The sequence below is a fragment of the Lissotriton vulgaris genome, chromosome 6 (assembly GCF_964263255.1).
Source record: "Lissotriton vulgaris chromosome 6, aLisVul1.2, whole genome shotgun sequence".
Taxonomy (NCBI): Eukaryota; Metazoa; Chordata; class Amphibia; order Caudata; family Salamandridae; genus Lissotriton; species Lissotriton vulgaris.
In genome coordinates, this window is record NC_141694.1 from 180,057,152 (window position 1) to 180,075,303 (window position 18,152).

General features: G+C 44.6%; 1 protein-coding gene across 1 annotated transcript in view; it reads left to right on the forward strand.

The window, feature by feature from the left end:
• Nucleotides 1–419: 419 nt before the first annotated feature.
• The window catches only part of LOC147706983 (cytochrome P450 2K4-like), a 524,789-nt gene continuing 507,056 nt past the window's right edge, over nt 420–18,152 (forward strand). Inside the window, exon 1 of the mRNA XM_086926211.1 lies at nt 420–702. Coding sequence (XP_086782337.1) covers nt 523–702 — 180 coding nt within the window. The 5' untranslated portion in view covers nt 420–522. The remainder of the gene's footprint in view (nt 703–18,152) is intronic.

An 18,152-nucleotide genomic window follows, 5' to 3' on the forward strand; every position in this document is an offset into this window, starting at 1 on the left:
GTTTCAGAAAATGCCCTAAGCATTCTAGGGCATGTAGTTCGAAATCACAGTTCAGCCTCATGTTTTGGCTGGAAATCCAAGAGTGGCTGAAAGTAAGGCTCGTGATATGAAGTAATTTGGCTGCAATAGAAGAACACAATTTTACACGTATACTTAGTTGTCTCAAACAACAAGTATTTATAATCTGCTTAGTTTGTTTTCTCTTCTGTGTAATTTGGCCCCGTCCATTGTAATTTGTTTTACAGGTGCATTTCACAACTCGGCAAAGGGCCAATTCCCATCTAAAAAGCGTTCAAAAGGGAACCACATTGCCTTGTCAAAACAACAGAAGGGGATTAGAAAGTGTACTTTGAGTCTCCCTTAAAGGGTTAATATGTATGCGAGCGTTCTCACGTGAAACCTGACTCCAACGACACCCCATGCCAGGTTTCTGAAAGCGTCATTGCCCTAGCAGCACTTTGAGCCGCTGCATCTTTCTGCCTTTCTGCTGCTTCTTACAGCCCTGGGATTTCTTCGTGCATCATGGATTTCACCATCGCCATCGCTTTGGCATGTGTTTTGACCCTATTTTGCTTTTTAAAATTTAAAAATAGTTTGAAAAGCGGCAAATACATCAACTTTCCTCCAGGACCAAGACCACTGCTACTCATTGGAAATCTGCACATCATGAACATGAAGAAGCCCTACTTGACCTTTTTAGAGGTACAGAATTTCTCGTCCTTGTGGCATTATTGTTGTAAACACTCTTTGGAAGAAAATGTATTTAATTGGTGTAGCAATGCATAGCTTCCGATAAAAAAAAGTAGCTGCATATACAAAAAACAGGCATAGAGTGTGCTTTACTTTTGTTATTTCGAGCTGAGTGTAACTTTAGATAAGAGTAAGTGTATGAGACCGTTACGATATGGCATATATAATGGGGCAGATTTAGAAGCCCCTAGCGCCACTTTTGCGTCACTTTCCCCATGTTATTAATGACGCAAAAGTGGCGCAAGGGGCTTGTAAATAAGCCCCAATGTATACAGCGCACCTACACTGACGTTTCATGGCACTGTAGAAGATGGCGCAGCATTAGTTATGAAGAGATAAAACTAACACACACTTAATAATTACTACAGTTTATAAAGACACGTTTTAAGTTTCTGGTAAAAAATATAATAGAATGAAGCCAGCAGAGATCTAAAGGACGTTTGCTCTACCTTCTTGCCGAGGCTATAAACAAAGCTCTGAGGCTGGAGGAGACAGACCTGATCTTGGGGATGTCTAGCAAACATGTCTAGCCAGTCTGAAAGCACTGCAGCCTGTGCATCTGAAATCTACGAGTCAGAAAGAATGTTCAACACTGTGAACAATAAGCAGTGACTTCTATGGAATCCTCTTTTCGATGGACAGGCAGTTTGCATGCAGCAGATTGTCAAGATATACGGCCAGATTCATCAAGCTTAATTGCGCTCGCAAAGGGCCAAATTCTGAGAATCTGGCCCTTTGCGAGTGCAATTTTTGCATTTGGGATTCATCATCCCAAATGCAAAATTCGCTAATAAAGAATTCGCACATTTGCGAGGAATTGCATTTAAGGAATCTCTATTTGAGATTCCTTAAATGCAATTCATGAACCATTTAAAAATTGCGAAATCGCAATTTTGGGCCGCTATTTACCGCGAGGTCAAACCTCGTGGTAAATAGCGAAAACATAGAAAAATGCATTTAAATGCATTTTTCTAAGTTGCATGTTACACACACACATGTCCTTTGGACATGTGTGTGCGCAACACCAATGTAGATTACATTTCAGGGGTGCTACAGGGTGTCCTTTGGACACCCCTGGCACCCTTGAAATCACATCCTTATTTGCGATTAGCAAATTGATTAGCAATTTGCTAATCGCAAATAAGGAATGTGTAGGAATCACAATTTAATTAGCGATTCCTACATGAATCCCGTTTTGCAAGTCCTTAATAGCGATTCCTTAATAATCGCTATTAAGGACTCACAAAATGGGACTATGATGAATCTAGCTGATAGTCACATCACTGGGTGTTGGTCATACTTACAAGATGGAGGGGCGGCATTCTGTGCCAACTTAAGCCTTATTAGAAGCTTTTCCAGAACATCTAAGCAGGGACTTCTTAAGAAATGTGCAGGCTGTCGGACAAATGTATTTGAGGGGCCCCTTTGAAACAGATGTGAAATTATGATTTAGTTGCAGCTCTTTCAGGCCCTCCTTAGCCAGTGAACAGGCATACTAGTCCAAATTTTAAATGTGTTTGCATCAAATCTTCATGGCTAGTGACATGTCTGTCCGATATTATAATGCAGTAGCCACTCACTAATATTATTCCAAATATTCTTTGTGACCCCCCCTCTCCCATTTCCCATATGTGATGTCCTGCTTTGATCTAAAACAAGATTTTTTATGGATGTTGCGTGGTCATATCACTCATATTAAAAACAAATTAAAGGAAAACAGCCTTTAAAACAATCTGTATAAGAACTGTTCATGGTCATCAAGGCACAGCTTTCTACAGAACAGAGCTGGCTCTAACAGAGGTTCCCTGAAAGGCTGCGGCCCTGGGCCAGAGCCCATTTTGACCATGCCTAAAACCCTACTTCTGAATACCTTGAGTTAAAATAATAAAATCAAGAGTGAACTAATGCAACCGCAGTGCTTAATTTGTGAAAGAAAGCGTGATGGGGCTCGAAACTCTGCCCAGAAGCTGCCAGTCACTGCAATTAAACATCAGGGTGCTGGACACCAATGCCGGTAGTCTTTAATCCACAACCTGACACCCCATGTCCTTTTATCTGACAGACTGACTAAAGAGCTTAAAATGGGCACTTTTGCCGAGGTATCTTGGAGCTGGGTGAGTATGGTGAAGGCAGCTAATGGATCTTTAAGAGCCAGGTCTTTATCTGTTTCCGGAATAAGGCCGTGTTGGATTCTAACCTAATTGTCATGGGGAGGGAGTTCCATAAGATGGATGCTTGGTAAGAGAACCCCTTTCCTCCCTATCTAGCTCTTTTCATTCTAGGAACACACCAATCCTGTGTTGGCAGACCTGAGACAGCGTTGGGGCTGGTATATAGAAAATAGGGTTTTATTATCCACCGCCCCACCTCCGTAAATAGACATGTGCAATAAGCATAGGGCTTTAAAATCCACTCTCTGACAGACTGGAAGCCAATGTGGCTGCTTAATCACCGCTTATGTGGTGTGGTGTTTGGGAAAACAAAGCAGAACCCGAGCCGCTGCATTCTGAAGCGATTTCAGTTTTGTGATCTGTCCCTTGTCAACTCCTAAATATAGGCATTGCAATAGTCGACTCTGGACAAAACCAGAGCTCCGACCACTGTTTTCCTAAGTGACAAAGGAAGAAATGGCAGGATTTTCTGCAGGACTTTTGATGTGAAAAAATAAGCAGAGGAAACTTGATTTATCTGTGAGCCAAGTTTGAGGTCCTTGTTAAGCACAAATCCAGGGTACCTGGGCTTAGGCACAGGGACTGGACAATTGCCAGCCTCAGGAGGCCGCCAGGCCTGGCTCCATACTGATGATAGTTGACCGAACTCTAGGACATCGGTTTTCTCTATATTAATCTTACAAAGTTTGCCTTCATCCATGCCATCACATCTGTGAGGCAGTTACGAAACCTGTCCGCTGTTAGCCCCACACTTTGTGTCACTGATACCACTGGTTGGGTGTCGTCAGCGAACAAAACCAACATAATGCCATGTTCTTTAATAACTCGTGCCAGGGGTCTGACATATAGATTAAATAGTGTCGAGGACAAGGCCGACCCCTGTGGGGCTCCACATGGAAGATGAAAGATTTGGGACTGCAGGCCATACCAGTTAATCAGTTGTTCTTGTTATGTTAAAAATGATGTAAGCAGGGTCAGACCACATCTGCAATACCTGCTTCCCTCAATTGCTGCAGCAAAACCGCATGATTTACGGTATCAGAAGCTGCGGTCAGAACGAGAAGGATGAGTGCAGCTCTGCCTCCCCCGTCCATCACTTTATGGATCTCTTCTGTAGCCACAATTAAAGCTGGCTTAGTGGAATGCCGGGAACGGAAACCATGTTGCGTGGAGTCCAGAATGTTATTTCTATCCAGGCTATCTCGCTCTTGCAGGTTCCTGCATTTTCCATTTTTGACAGTATTGCAGTTTTTCTCTTCCTCCATCCATCCCATCAGTGTGTTTTCAATCTCTTGCACTTTCTAAATATCTGAAGCTGAACAATAAGTGCCAGTGGCCCCCACTGGCTCAAATTAAGCACCGTACAATGGAGATGTGAACGACTGGTATCACATAAGGTAAGGTTTTCTTGTGAAGTTCAGTCTGCCAAAAAAAAAGGTATTCACAATTTTGGAGAACTGCTGTTCAAAGAATAGGTCACATTCAATGTGGATGCCAGCATCGTGGTTTTGGATGGATTATGTTTTAAAATGTTCTCTACTATCCTACATCTTACATCTGGTAAGAAGCTGGTAAGAAGTAGGTGAGAAGATTATGGGCAGAAGTAGTGTTGTGACAGACAAAGTCATACTCATGGTGACTGACGTGCACCCCTACCCCCAGTGCCCAACTGTACTGATGTCTGGATCCCTAATGCTGATTTTTGTTGTCATAGGCAAACACAGATCATGCATGTGAACCATAACATACGCCTTTCTCGTGAATCACAGTCTCCAGGAGTTAAGCAGCACGAGCAGGGTGATGTCAACATACGGTGTAGTGATCAGTAGAAGTGAACAGGTCTTTTTTATCCTGTGTCTTCTAAGCTCACCCTTGGCCAACATCGGTTTGGTGTGTAGTGCTGCACTGCGCATGAATGGTGTATCTTCGCTGGGTGTCCATCTGCCTGGGAAGAGTACAGGGATAATGCCGACCAGCTCATCACCACCCTCAGCCAGAACCCGCCCTCCAACACTACGGCCCCCTACGATGCCGCCCGCAACCTCACACAGTGGCTCACCAACTGCGCCGACGAGCTCGCACCACTGAAGAATCCCCCCAGCAGACCCGGCAGCAGGAAACCCTCGTGGTTTACCAATGACCTCAAAAACTCCAAGAAAACTTGCCGCTCCCTCAAGAAAGCAGACAGCAGAACGCATGACAGCCCTCAAGAACGCCACCCGCACACACCACCAGCTGATCCGCACCACCAAAAAGACAACATTCAAAGAACGACTGGACAACAACACACACAACAGCAAAGAACTCTTCAGCATAGTTAAAGAGCTCTCCAACCCCAGCGCCTGCAACAACAACATCACGCCCTCGCAAGACCTCTGCGACTCACTCGCCTCGTTCTTTCACCGCAAGATCGCCGAGATACACAACAGCATCGGTGCACTGACCACGCACCAAACCACTGAACAAAGCCCCCCACCACCACCCTCAACACCTGGACCCCTGTCAGCACCAAAGACACCACCCGCCTGATGAACACCATCCACTCCGGCTCCCCTACCGACCCCTGCCCACTCCACATCTTCAACAAAGCCAACTCCATCATCGCACCCCAACTCCGGAACATCATCAACAGCTCCTTTGCATCCGTCACCTTCCCGGAGAGCTGGAAACATGTCGAGCTGAGCGCCCTCCTGAAGAAACCCACCGCGGACCCCACGGACCTCAAGAACTTCCGCCCCATCTCGCTCCTCCCCTTTCCAGCCAAAGTCATCGAGAAGACCGTCAACAGACAACTCTTCGCCCTAGACCCCTCACAGTCCAGCTTCCACAGCACCGAGACGGCCCTCATCGCAGCCACCAATGACATCAGGTCCCGGCTCGACAACGGGGAAACTGCTGCCCTCATCCTCCTGGACCTCTCAGCAGCCTTCCACACCGTATGCCACCACACCCTGATACAGCGCCTCAGCAACATCGGAATCCAAGGAGCGGCACTGGAGTGAATCATCTCGTTCCTCACCGGAAGGACCCAGAGAGTTCGCCTCCCCCCGTTCCGATCCACGGCCACCGAAGTCATCTGCGGCGTTCGGCAAGGATCCTCACTCAGCCTCACCCTCTTCAATGTCTACATGAGCCCTCTCACAGCCATCGCTCACCAACACAACCTCAACATCATCTCTTACGCTGATGACACCCAGCTGATCCTCTCCCTCACCAACGACCCCGCCACAGCCAAAGCCAAACTCCAGGAAGGAATGAAAGACGTCGCAGAATGGATGAAGATCTGCCGTCTGAAACTGAACTCAGACAAGACGGAAGTCCTCATCCTCGGACCATCTCCTTCTGCCTGGGACGACTCCTGGTGGCCCCCTGCCCTGGGCACCGCACCCAAGCCAACGGACCACGCATGCAACCTGGGCTTCATCCTGGACGCCTCTCTCACGATGACCAAGCAATTCAACGCTGTCTCGTCATCCTGCTTCAACACCCTGCGCATGCTCCAAAAGATCTTCCGATGGATCCCCACCGAAACCAGGAAGACGGTCACCCAGGCCCTCATCACCAGCCAGCTAGACTACGGGAACACTCTCTACTCTGGAACCACAGCCAAGCTCCAGAAAAGACTCCAGCGCATTCAGAATGCCTCAGCACGATTCATCCTGGACATCCCTCGCCACAGCCACATCTCGGCCCACCTGAAAGACCTGCACTGGCTCCCCGTCAGCAAGAGGATCACGTTCAGACTCCTCACCCACGCACACAAGGCACTCCACGACACGGGCCCGAAGTACCTTAACAGCGGCCTCACATTCTAAACACCCACCCGCCAGCTCCGATCCGCCAGCCTCGCCCTCGCCTCCATCCCACAAATTCACAAATCCACAGTTGGAGGAAGATCCTTCTCCTACCTGGCAGCCAAGACATGAAACTCCCTCCCCACTCACCCACGGCTGACCCTGGACCATCTTTCCTTCAGGAAACAACTCAAGACCTGGCTGTTCGAGCAGTAGCGATCCCCCCCTCTCCCCCCCCCCCCCGACCACCCCTCAGCGCCTTGAGACCCTACGGGTGAGTAGCGCGCTATACAAATTTTGTTGATTGATTGATTGATTGAATGCAAGACTCTTCACTGCGTGCATGCTGAATGCATGTGCTGGATGTATGTGTGCCTATGAGTGGTACACTGCAGCTTTGATACAGTGCTGTGCAGTGTGACTATTCTGTATATATTAACTGGGTGTATGTGTGCCTATGAATGGTAAATACAAGGAGGGCACTGGGTTCCATTTAGAAGACCCAGACCTGCATGGTGAAACATGGAGAGAAGGAAAAAGAATTCCTCCACGCAGATTTGTGTATTGCTGCATTCTGTAAGCTGGGTGGGGACACCACAGTAGATATCACTTGCGTCTGACCTATAAGGCGGAACATAGATGGTCTTATAGGGGATCAACAAAAAGGACCAAATCATATGAAGGTCAAACCATCTAAGCCAACAGCGCACGCAAAAACGCTTGTCCTACGCGGATTCCATTGAAAGAGATGAGATGGGCGACAAAAATTCCTCATGAAACTTCCTCGTTGCCAGAGCTGCAAAGTGCCCCCGAAGTGGCATGATAGCGGTGTAAACCACAGAAATAAGAATAGCGCCAGCAGTGGGGTGTACAGTTGCTAGTTACTGTGGTATTTCTCCTCAGACTTGAGCCTTCCCGTCTAAAACTTAGGCTCCAAAATCTCAAACCTGGCATGTAAATAGAAACATTCTACCTCCATGATAGGATTCGCTCGTCCCTGACACCGATACTCTACACTCTGTTTACTAATCTTCTTTCACTAGAAACTACTTTAGCCGGTTTTTCAATAACTAGGCGTAGGGCGTGGTGCACTAGTTTTGCATTTCTGGAACAGTTGTGTAATAAAAGCGGCTCACGGTTGAGGTGCAGGATAATATTCACACATATATATGAATATTATAAAGATACATTTATAATGTGTACTTTGTGCTCAGGTATACAGTATAAATACAACACTTAATTTGCCTTGCCAGAAAGAAAGCGTTTTGTACAGTACTCAGAAAACAAAGTGATGATTCTTCCAGTATTAACACAAGAAATCATTAAATAAATAAATCAATTGCATTACTATGTGGAAGGGGGTGAATATAATTTTTGAGGTCGCATCTGAAACGGAAATAACTCTAAACAACGTATTTAAGAAGCATTTGCAATGCAATAGGTCTTGCATTTACGTGAGTTTAAGGTATTGGTATTGAAAATGACTATGCCTTTTATTTATGTTTTAATTGTAAATAAAAATAAAAGGCATTGTTACTTGCAATGTCAATAGCTAAAACTCGCGGAAATGCAAGACCTATTGCATTTCAAATGCTAGTTATATTAGTCAGTAGAAACGCTCCCTTTCGGCGTGCGCAGCAAATTAATTAAATAAACAAGCGCAGCTGCTAAAGTGAAAACGGACGGCGCTGCAAATAAACAACAAATTGTGCTCACCAACTTATGAAGGAGACCATGTAATGCCACAAAAGATCCAGTCTTCATGGGAGAAACCCAACTGCTGCTTAGAAGAGAAAGGAAAATATACATGTTACTTTTTCATGTGATCTGGAATAGTGAACATGTGATTTTTATTGGGATTAGTGCCACAGCCTTCCAGGTTCATAGAGCTACAAATTACAATAGTTACTAAGTAAGCAAAATGAACTGTGCACATTATATATTACATACATATCTAGCGCTCTGGCCTACTCAAGGCCACACCAGAGTGTTAGGAGTGGAAGGGAGAGAGATGGCTGAGGGACACCAGGATGGATGAATCCATCTGTGTCACAAGAACACATTTTGCGCTCACGCTGTTGCACACAGATTTGTACGGCAGATTAACCTGCTTAGCTAAGTCAACAACTTTATAAAAAAATTACGCTTGCAGCAATTTATCATTGGGGCTTTAATAGCGTATTTTTAAAGTTCCTCTGTGGTATCATATTCATAAGTGATTACTACAATTTGTGTTTGAAAAACTGTTCTTGTAAGCATCATACCTAAGAGTGCACTGGGATAACACAGATTGGATTACTTTTGAATTGTCAACCGCATCCCGGCTTGAACCTCTGTCAAAATGCAACTAGATGACATTGCTCAATTAACAAGTAATAAAGCAGTAACACTTGGATACACAGCAGATGCTGCTAAAGAAATTTATGGACTCATTCAGGAGACCAGGCTTTTTACCACTCAAAAGACCACCACTGCACAACTTTTAAAACAATTGGAGTATATCGGTAGAAAAGAAATCAATCAAAGGTTGCATGCAACCACCTTGATCCACTATCACAAAAACCAAAGGATACCAAGGGGGTTGAGAATAGCCCTAAAACCGATGTTCTGTGGGAATAACAAAAAATTCATGGAAAAATGGTACCAGATACTTAATAAGTGTTCTTTGGATTTAATTTTGTTAATCGTTGAAGAATTATCAAGAGTACTTATTGAATTGGAAGAGGAAATCAAAACATTGAAAATGGAAATAAATAAGATCCCAGATCTGGATAAAACTCTAGAAGATATTAATGCCAAACTAGATCGGTATGCCAAAGAAGTTAATGAACGTAAGGTACGGAAGTACAGCCGCAACACTATTGATTATAAACTTGAGGAAGTTTACACATGGGCGGAAATTTATAATCAGAAAAAATGGCAACCTTTATCTCAACCACAGAAAACTACTGCTACCTCATCACAGGAGAGCGTGGTTTCAGACTCGGGGATCGCACAAACGAGGAAACCGGTGCAACAGGTGCAAAAACAACAGCAAATCAATACGACAAAACAGGTATCTTTTTTAGAGACCAGTCCTGCAGCAAACGCTCCCCCACAGGCACTAGAAAGGGAAAAGGAAACAGAGGAAGAAGTCGCCAGAAGGACAAGGAGCCAGTTGGCGAAAACAACTTAATAATTAACATTTCTTCAATTCCACTAACTCCTGCACATGAGAAATTGTTAAATAAGGGCACGACATTTGTCCCAACTTACAGATCATCTTTGGGAGAAATGGAAATAGCTTTGTTTACATTTTTCCGCTCTTTAAAATTAAAACATCTCTTTAAGGACAATCCTACAGTAGGTAGTGATGAAAATTGGGATAAGGATTTCAAGCCAAAAAGCACATTTTATGCTCCAATCTCTCATAAGACCCTTGAAGCCTTTGAAAGGTCAGTGCTTGCGGATGTTCAAAAAATTCCATTCTCTAAACCAACCAAAACTGATTGATCCACTAAAGAGTGGAACACGTTAAAAAATCTTAGTCTTGACAAGAAATTAACATTTCAAAAAGCTGATAAGGGAGGTGCCCTTATCGTTATGGACACAGACTTCTACACCAACAGTGTGAATAAGCATGTTGCTAATGAAAGCATTTATCTGCCTTTGGAACAAGACCCCACACATGAATATCAATCCATCCTACAGAAAATCATTGACCATGCAAAAGCAATGGATTGGATCAGCGATAAAACCAAAAGATTCTTTGAGGTAAAATATCCTAGAAGACCGCAACTGTACATGTTGCCAAAAATACATAAGGATCCCATCAACCCTCCGTTCAGACCTATTGTCTCGGCCTGTGGCTCCATCTCGGAACCGATAGGACGATTTGTAGACACATTTCTACAGCCCATTGTACAAAAGTGTGTCACGTACATCAAAGATACCACGGATTTTTTTTAATTATTGGATTCCATCCAATTTGAAGTGGACGCCACTTACCTATTGTGTACTATAGACGTAATATCCCTATATACGTCGATTCCACACAGTGAAGGAATAAAGGCACTGGAATGGATTCTATTACAGAGTGATATGGAGGAACCACAACAAGTACTCATTATGGAATTGATGCAATTCGCTTTGTTCTATAGTTACTTTGAGTGGCAAGGAAGAGATTCTTTAACCAGTGTAATGAAGCATCCATGGGCTTTGGGTGGGCGCCAGCATATGCCAATATTTACATGCACAAATTCGAATGTGATCACATTTTGGAGAATCCTATTTGGAAAAATGGCTTAACATTGTTTAAACGTTATATAGATGACATTTTCCTAATTTGGAAAGAGAATAAGACTGACCTGGAACGGAACATCGAGTTGCTAAACACGCACAATGAGCGAATCAAATTTACACACATCATAGAAGAATCGTGTATATCTTTTCTTGATGTCAAAATCACCTTGTGCAACAACAAATTGAGCACCAAAGTGCACATAAAACCGACGGATCGCAACTCGTGCTTATTATTTCTAAGCTTTCATCCGGAGACACTTAAAAAGCACCTTCCCACATCCCAATTCACCAGACTCAAGGGCATAACCAGTCACAAATCTGACCTGTCTACTTCTCTGGAGATTCAGACACAGAAATACCGCATAAGGGGGTATCCTGAAACTATTTTGAAGGAATCTCTAGACAGAGTGAAAGCAAAATCTAGAAGCATGTTACTTGAATCAAAGGTTCCATGTAACACAGAAAAAACTGTATGTGTGCTTAAGTATTCCACTGAAGCAACTTGAATCAAACGAATCCTTAACCAACAATGGGCATTAATTTCAGGAGAACCTGATTTGAAAGGACTATTTAGTAAGAGAATCACCTTTGCATACAGAAGATCACACAATTTAAAAGAAATTTTGAACTCTCCCAACAAGGGAGAAAAAAGGACATACAAAGGAATGTCCAGATGTCAGAATTGTGTACACGGTGGGAACATGATTTTAGGTAACCAGTTTACGCATCCTACGAAAGGATATCAGATTGAATTACAACACTCAGCTACATGCGATACTAAGAACATCATATATGCGATCAAGTGCCCATGTGGCAAAGTGTATGTGGGACAAACAGAAAGGAAACTAAAAGTACGTATTACTGACCATAAAAGTAATATCAGACTTGAAAACATAAAATTTACTGTCGCCAATCATTGGATGGAAGCACGCCACCAAATTTCACAACTGAGATGTACGATTCTCGAGGTGGTGAAACAACGGAGAGACATGGATAACAATAAACAAAGATTACAAGCAGAGTTTTTGGGGATAAAGAAACTTAATTCCCTCCAACCGGTGGGGATGAACGAAAGGATCGAATACACTTGCTTCTTATAATGATTAATGATTGATTGTAAATGACATTGGCTTATGGACTGTCCTTCACCTTGGATCCTCTTTGCACACACATTACTAGAATATTGATTCTTTTTGAAATCCAATTGTTTGAAAAAAGTATAATGCATCCACAGATACTTTTTTTTGATTACTAGCGTTTGTGATGAAAATATTTTTTGTTTTTGATAAATGTCTCTAATTAACTTTTTGTTTCCGCTCATGCAGCGCTTATCATGTTGATACCACAATCATGATACAGCTGTGAGAATTGTATTTCCGTATTCACTTCCTATTTTGAAGCCGATATACTCATATCACGTGACCAGCGTCACATGATGAGGCCTTAGTTTACGATTGGCTAAAAGTCCATAGAAGCCGTTGAACATGGTTCCCCAGTCGTTCACGGAGACGTTTTGTTCCTGGTCTTTAATTAAGTGATAGATGGAATGTAAACAGTTGAACGCTTTGTTAATGCATTGGGTTCAGAATGGGAAAGGCGCGCGTGTGATTAACCTGTGACGCATGCTGTCGGGAAATTGTGGACTTCACGATAATCTTTTAGCCATGTTTTCTACCAGCCCGCTATCAGTTTCAATGTCAGTTTGTTGAGTCTACGTACGAGGGATGCAATGAGTTTGGCTTTTCCAGCATTACATTTATCACACTAGGAATTCTCTAATAACTTGTTTGGTCAGATTTTCATTACTTTTCTGTTCACTGTGATTTATTACGAAGTATAACATATGTTGGTAATTAACATGGTCCTGTATGTTTCCTTTACAGACCCCTGAAGAAGGGTCCTTTGATTTTGACCCGAAATGCATTGGGTTTACGAAAGATTTGGAATAACAACTAATGATGAAAAAATCGTAAAATTATAAGATGAACATTATGAACATGTGAATAATGAAAATAAATATTTGAATCATCGGAAAAGTGGAATATCAGTTTTTGATTACTATCAATTTTGAAACCTGAAGGAATGAGAGGTTCCTCATGCTACAGAGCGCACATCTTTGTGAGGAGTGGTCCTTCTCACTCTATGTTGATGTTGTTTCAAGGCACGGATTGACGACGTGCAACAGACGTAGCTCCAACCAAAGTGTTTGAAAAACTGTTCTTGTAAGCATCATACCTAAGAGTGCACTTGGATAACACAGATTGGATTACTACAATTTGTGACATTTCGCAGCCAGGTTTGCATACCAGACCTTTTTTGGATGTTAAGCGCTGTAAATAACAGGTGTTACTATTACCCAATGTAATGACCTCAGAAAGATGGTAGGCTGAGTTGGCCTTGCCACAATTCAAATTTGTGGCCTGATCTTCACTGCCCATCGCACATAGCGTAAACTCATTGATCTATCCTGCGGACTTCTTTTTCTCATTAAAAGGTTGTAAGAACCTCTTTCAATTTTAACGCGTAAACACCAAATTATCATGCAGTTGGAACAATCAGGTAACTCTTCCAAAATGCTTTTTCAGAATCTTAACACCTTTGTCAACCCTAAAACTCTTGACACGGAAGAAGAACCTACCCAATCTCTCTGCGACAATGTTTCGGACTACTTCACCCAAACAATAGAAGATATTTATAGCAAAATAGTCTCATCTACTACACATAAGGATGATGTTGATATCACCCAACTACCCGAGTCGGAGGGACAGGGTGTTCTTAAAGAATTTTCCCTGCTAACAGTCCAAGACACCGTACACTTATTAAGTTCTGCTAAGTCAGGCTCACCTACTGACTTAATTCCCGCAAAGTCTGCCAAGAAGCTGGCAGAAGAATTAGCTGAACCTCTCTGCCTGCTCTGTTCTGAACTATTCCATCAAAGAGGGTAAACTGCCTAAAGCCTGAAAAGTTGCCCAAATCATGCCAATCCGTAAAAACGCGAAGCTGGACTCTGATGTTATTAATAACTGCCGCCCCATCTCATTGTTACCCCTATACAGTAAACGTTTGGAGAGACACGTGAATAGTCATCTGTCAGCCTTTTTGGAATCCTCCAACTGTTTGAAATATTCCCAATTAGGATTTCGGCCGAAGCACAGTACTGAATTGGCCTTGGTGAAGGTAACTGATGATATAAGAATGCTGCCAGATGCAGGTCAGGCAGTGATTTTGTTACTGCTTGACCTGTCTGCCGCGTTCGACACCATATTTCACCAAATCCTAGTAGACAGACTTCGTCTCACAGGAGTCCAGGACTCGGATTTGAATTGGATACAGGACTTTCTCACTGACAGGACCCAAATTATTCTAGGCCTTTTTCAATCCAAATTCAGTCATGTAACGAAAGGTGTGCCACAGGGTTCCTGTCTCAGCCCATCTCTGTTTAATGTATACGTTGCTCCATTGGCTGCTCTGCTTCGGAAGGTTGGGTTTCTCCCAATCTCCTACGCAGATGATACACAGCTGATCTTTACCTACAATAAATTCACACCTGATGTCCAGAAAGTGTTCTCCGAAGGTATGAAAACTATCACCCTTTGGATGAAGAGAAACTTTCTGCAATTAAACACAGGGAAAACGGAGATCATGCTGTTCAAGGATGCCATTTCGAGATGGTCTCCTGGGTGGAGGCCTGAAGAATTGGGTGTAGTTCCTACCCCAAAGACTGTGGTTAAAAACCTAGGAGTGCTAGTCAACAGAGACCTTAACTTGGAGGGTCACATTGCAGCAGTCAAAAGATACTGTTTCTATGCTCTGAGTCTGCTCCGGAATATTTCCCACTTTCTGCCGATGAGCACACGCAAAACGTTAATTCACGCTCTGGTCCTGAGTCGACTGGATTATAGCAATGCTTTGCTGATATCCGCTAAGGACTCTGACCTACAAAGCTTGCAGGTGGTGAAGAATACTGCGGCCCGCCTGGTGACTAGCGCCCCATATCGTGCCCCTTCCCTTCCTCTCTTGCACAGCCTACATTGGCTTCTTATCAGCAAGAGAATTCACGTCAAAGTGTGTTGCTTGGTGTTTACAGGCCTTAATTCTATGGGCCCAATATATTTGACAGAAAAACTAGTTAAATATTCCCCTATGCGCTCACTTCGATCTGAAGGTAAAAGACTGTTCACTATTCCTCGCATCCTTCTCTTATCTGGCCCCGAAATTGTGGAATCAACTTCCATTAGACCTTTGTCAGGAAGTCAACTACCTGTCTTTCAGGAAAAAACTCAAGACTCAGCTCTTCTAACCTTCCTCTCCCCTTGTGTTGTGTGTTATTTCTGTCCTTAGAGCGGAGAAACCCCATTCGGGGTGAGTCAGGCGCTTTATAAATGTAATAAATAAAAAACACATAATTAGTGATAATTATGATCATCAGGTGGTACTTAGTCAATGTTTTATTGCTTCACCAGGTGTGTTTACTGTTCAGACCAGCACAATGGCATGTGGTGCCATATAGTCGTCTGACTCCTTCTCCACAACTGAGGCAGAGATACAGGAAGGAGCCGCAGGTTTATGGGACAAAGGTCTGTGTCTCGGTGTCCGATCATTGATAGTTTGATGCAGGAGTGACGGTTTGTGGTGAGGGACTGTGACTACTAACTTGAAGAAGGCAGGGCCATGGTAAACAGCCTGGTCAGTGCTTGAAATGGAAAAATAGAAGTGCAGGTATGCTGGTTTCTGAGAAGTGCCGGTACTCTCCCTGTCAAAAGTGCAGGTACTCAGTACTGGCCCATTTATAGCACTGAGCCTGGTTAAGCAAGAAGTGTGGATAGTGCAACAGAATGTGTTGGAGCACTATAGTGTCACCTATTGATTGATGTATAGTATCCTAGACAAACACATTGTCTCATCCACTGTGCTTGGGTGTGTACAGTAGCCCTGCAACATTTGCAATGTCGTGAAAAATGTAGCTTACAGTAATATTGACCTTTCGTATATTTATCCCACAAGAATACTGTCAATTAAAGTGTCTTATTGGTTCGTTCACTCTGTGTGAACAAATTCCCCGTCCATTCTCGATAGATTGGTAAAGAACTGTCATAGACAAGCTGAAAGGCTGTGATCTATAAAGTAATTTGTATATAGGGTGCCCAGATGACCATGTCAACGGGACTCCAGTTTTCCAGTCTTGGGATTTCATTTAAGAAATAGGTGCATTCTGAGAAGGAGAAGATTGCTTTGACTCCATTCAGCCAATTGCACTAACACTCCAGATTAAAGTAATTACTGATTAAAACAACAGCAGAAGATTCGAAAACTGGTGTCCCGGTGGAATGGAGCCATATTTACATACTAACAGGGGGGATGCAACACCATAGAAGGGTCTTCGTCCCAGCTCCATTTCTGTTGTGTATGTGTCAAACTTGTATGTTATGCCAAGTTATCAACATGTGCACAGCGCTTTTTAACTTTCTTGTGAGTGTATATTCAGCAAGTTGTTACTTCGCTGCAAAGTCTCCAGAGAATCGACCGTTTTCAAGTGTATACTTATAACAGCTGCAGGCTGTGTGTACGAGACGGAATAAAGAAGCGATATTTGTGTAATAAATGCCATGACATCCATAATGGCTACAGATGAGCAACTCACATAGAGTTCTCACTTACCAGGAAAGAGCGGAGACAATTCAAGGGACAGCATAGAAAACAAGGACCGACACAGCTGATAACCCCAGCACTCTGCCCCACTCCCACATGTGATCCCATTACCTTTTCCTTTTTGTACTTCCCCTCCCGCCAAGAAAGCCACTACACTTCTTGTCTTGTGGTGGTCATTCGTTGGCCGCAGTTTATTAGGGTTACAAGGAAACAGGTATATCTTTCACATTTGCATGTTATGTCATTATACATTTCCCTGATATTGTCTCTTGGCCCTTCTGGGCGGTTCTTTTGTAGGTTGGACTTTCTTGTGCCTCCTCTGTGCGGGAAGGCGATATCCATTGTGCCAGAGTTAGGCCGCCTCGCTACCTTGTCCGACTTTGTTGTGCCCTGCCATCCGGTGGGGCTAGGCTGCGAGCGCCGTCTCTTCTTGCTACCCCTTCCCTTCGTAACCATGTCACCCAGCCATGAGGCATCCTAGTGTCTTTGTCCTGAGGCCAGCTCACCCAGCCGTGCGGCATCTGACGTTGCGTCGACCTATTCTGGCGCATCGCCCTCTGGTGTGCCTTCGTACCAACCGTTCTCAGCGTACCCCTTTGCCTCGCGTCCTCCCTTTCTCCGCCCTGCAACATTGCTGTTCTTTAAGTGTCGGTGGGTGGGACAAGATTTCCTTTTCGCCGTGCTGCTCCCCCGCTCCTTGTGGATCGGAGCATACCTGCGGGAGCGGCGCTTATATGCCCCCTGGGCCGCGATCGCGCTTCGTATCTCCCCCGTCATTGGGTGTTTAAACATTGCCTGCCACCCCATTGGCCGCAATGCGAGGGGGGACGGACACCTTTGGGGGCTTCCCTTGCATCCTTTGGGGCGACCCCGTTTTTGCACCAAATTGTCGTCCCCTGCCACTGTCGGCCCCTGCCTAACTGGGAGCTCGCATCACCGGAGGCTCCAGGGGGAGAATTGCAGGTCGGACTACTCGCCCCAGAGGCCAGCGGGGGCTCAAGCATCCAGTCAGCCCCTTCCTCCACCACTAGCTGTGAAATACCGTTCGTGAGTCGCGCTTCGCGGGACACGCATCACCGGAGGCTGCAGGGGAGAATTGTAGGTCGGACTACTCGCCCCAGAGGCCAGCGGGGGCTCGAGCATCCAGGCAGCCCCTCCCTCCACCACCAGCTGTGAAATACTGTTTGCGGGTCCCGCTTCCCGGAACACGCATCACCGGAGGCTCCAGGGGGAGAATTGAAGGTCGGACTACTCGCCCCAGAGGCCAGTGGGGGCTCGAGCATCCAGGCAGCCCCTCCCTCCCCCACCAGCTGTGAAATACCATTCGTGAGTCCCGCTTCGCGGGACACGCATCACCGCAGGCTCCAGGGGGAGAATTGCAGGTCGGACTACTCGCCCCAGAGGCCAGCGGAGGCTCAAGCATCCAGGCAGCCCCTCCCTCCACCACCAGCTGTGAAATAACGTTTGTGAGTCCCGCCTCGCGGGACACGCATCACCGGAGGCTCGA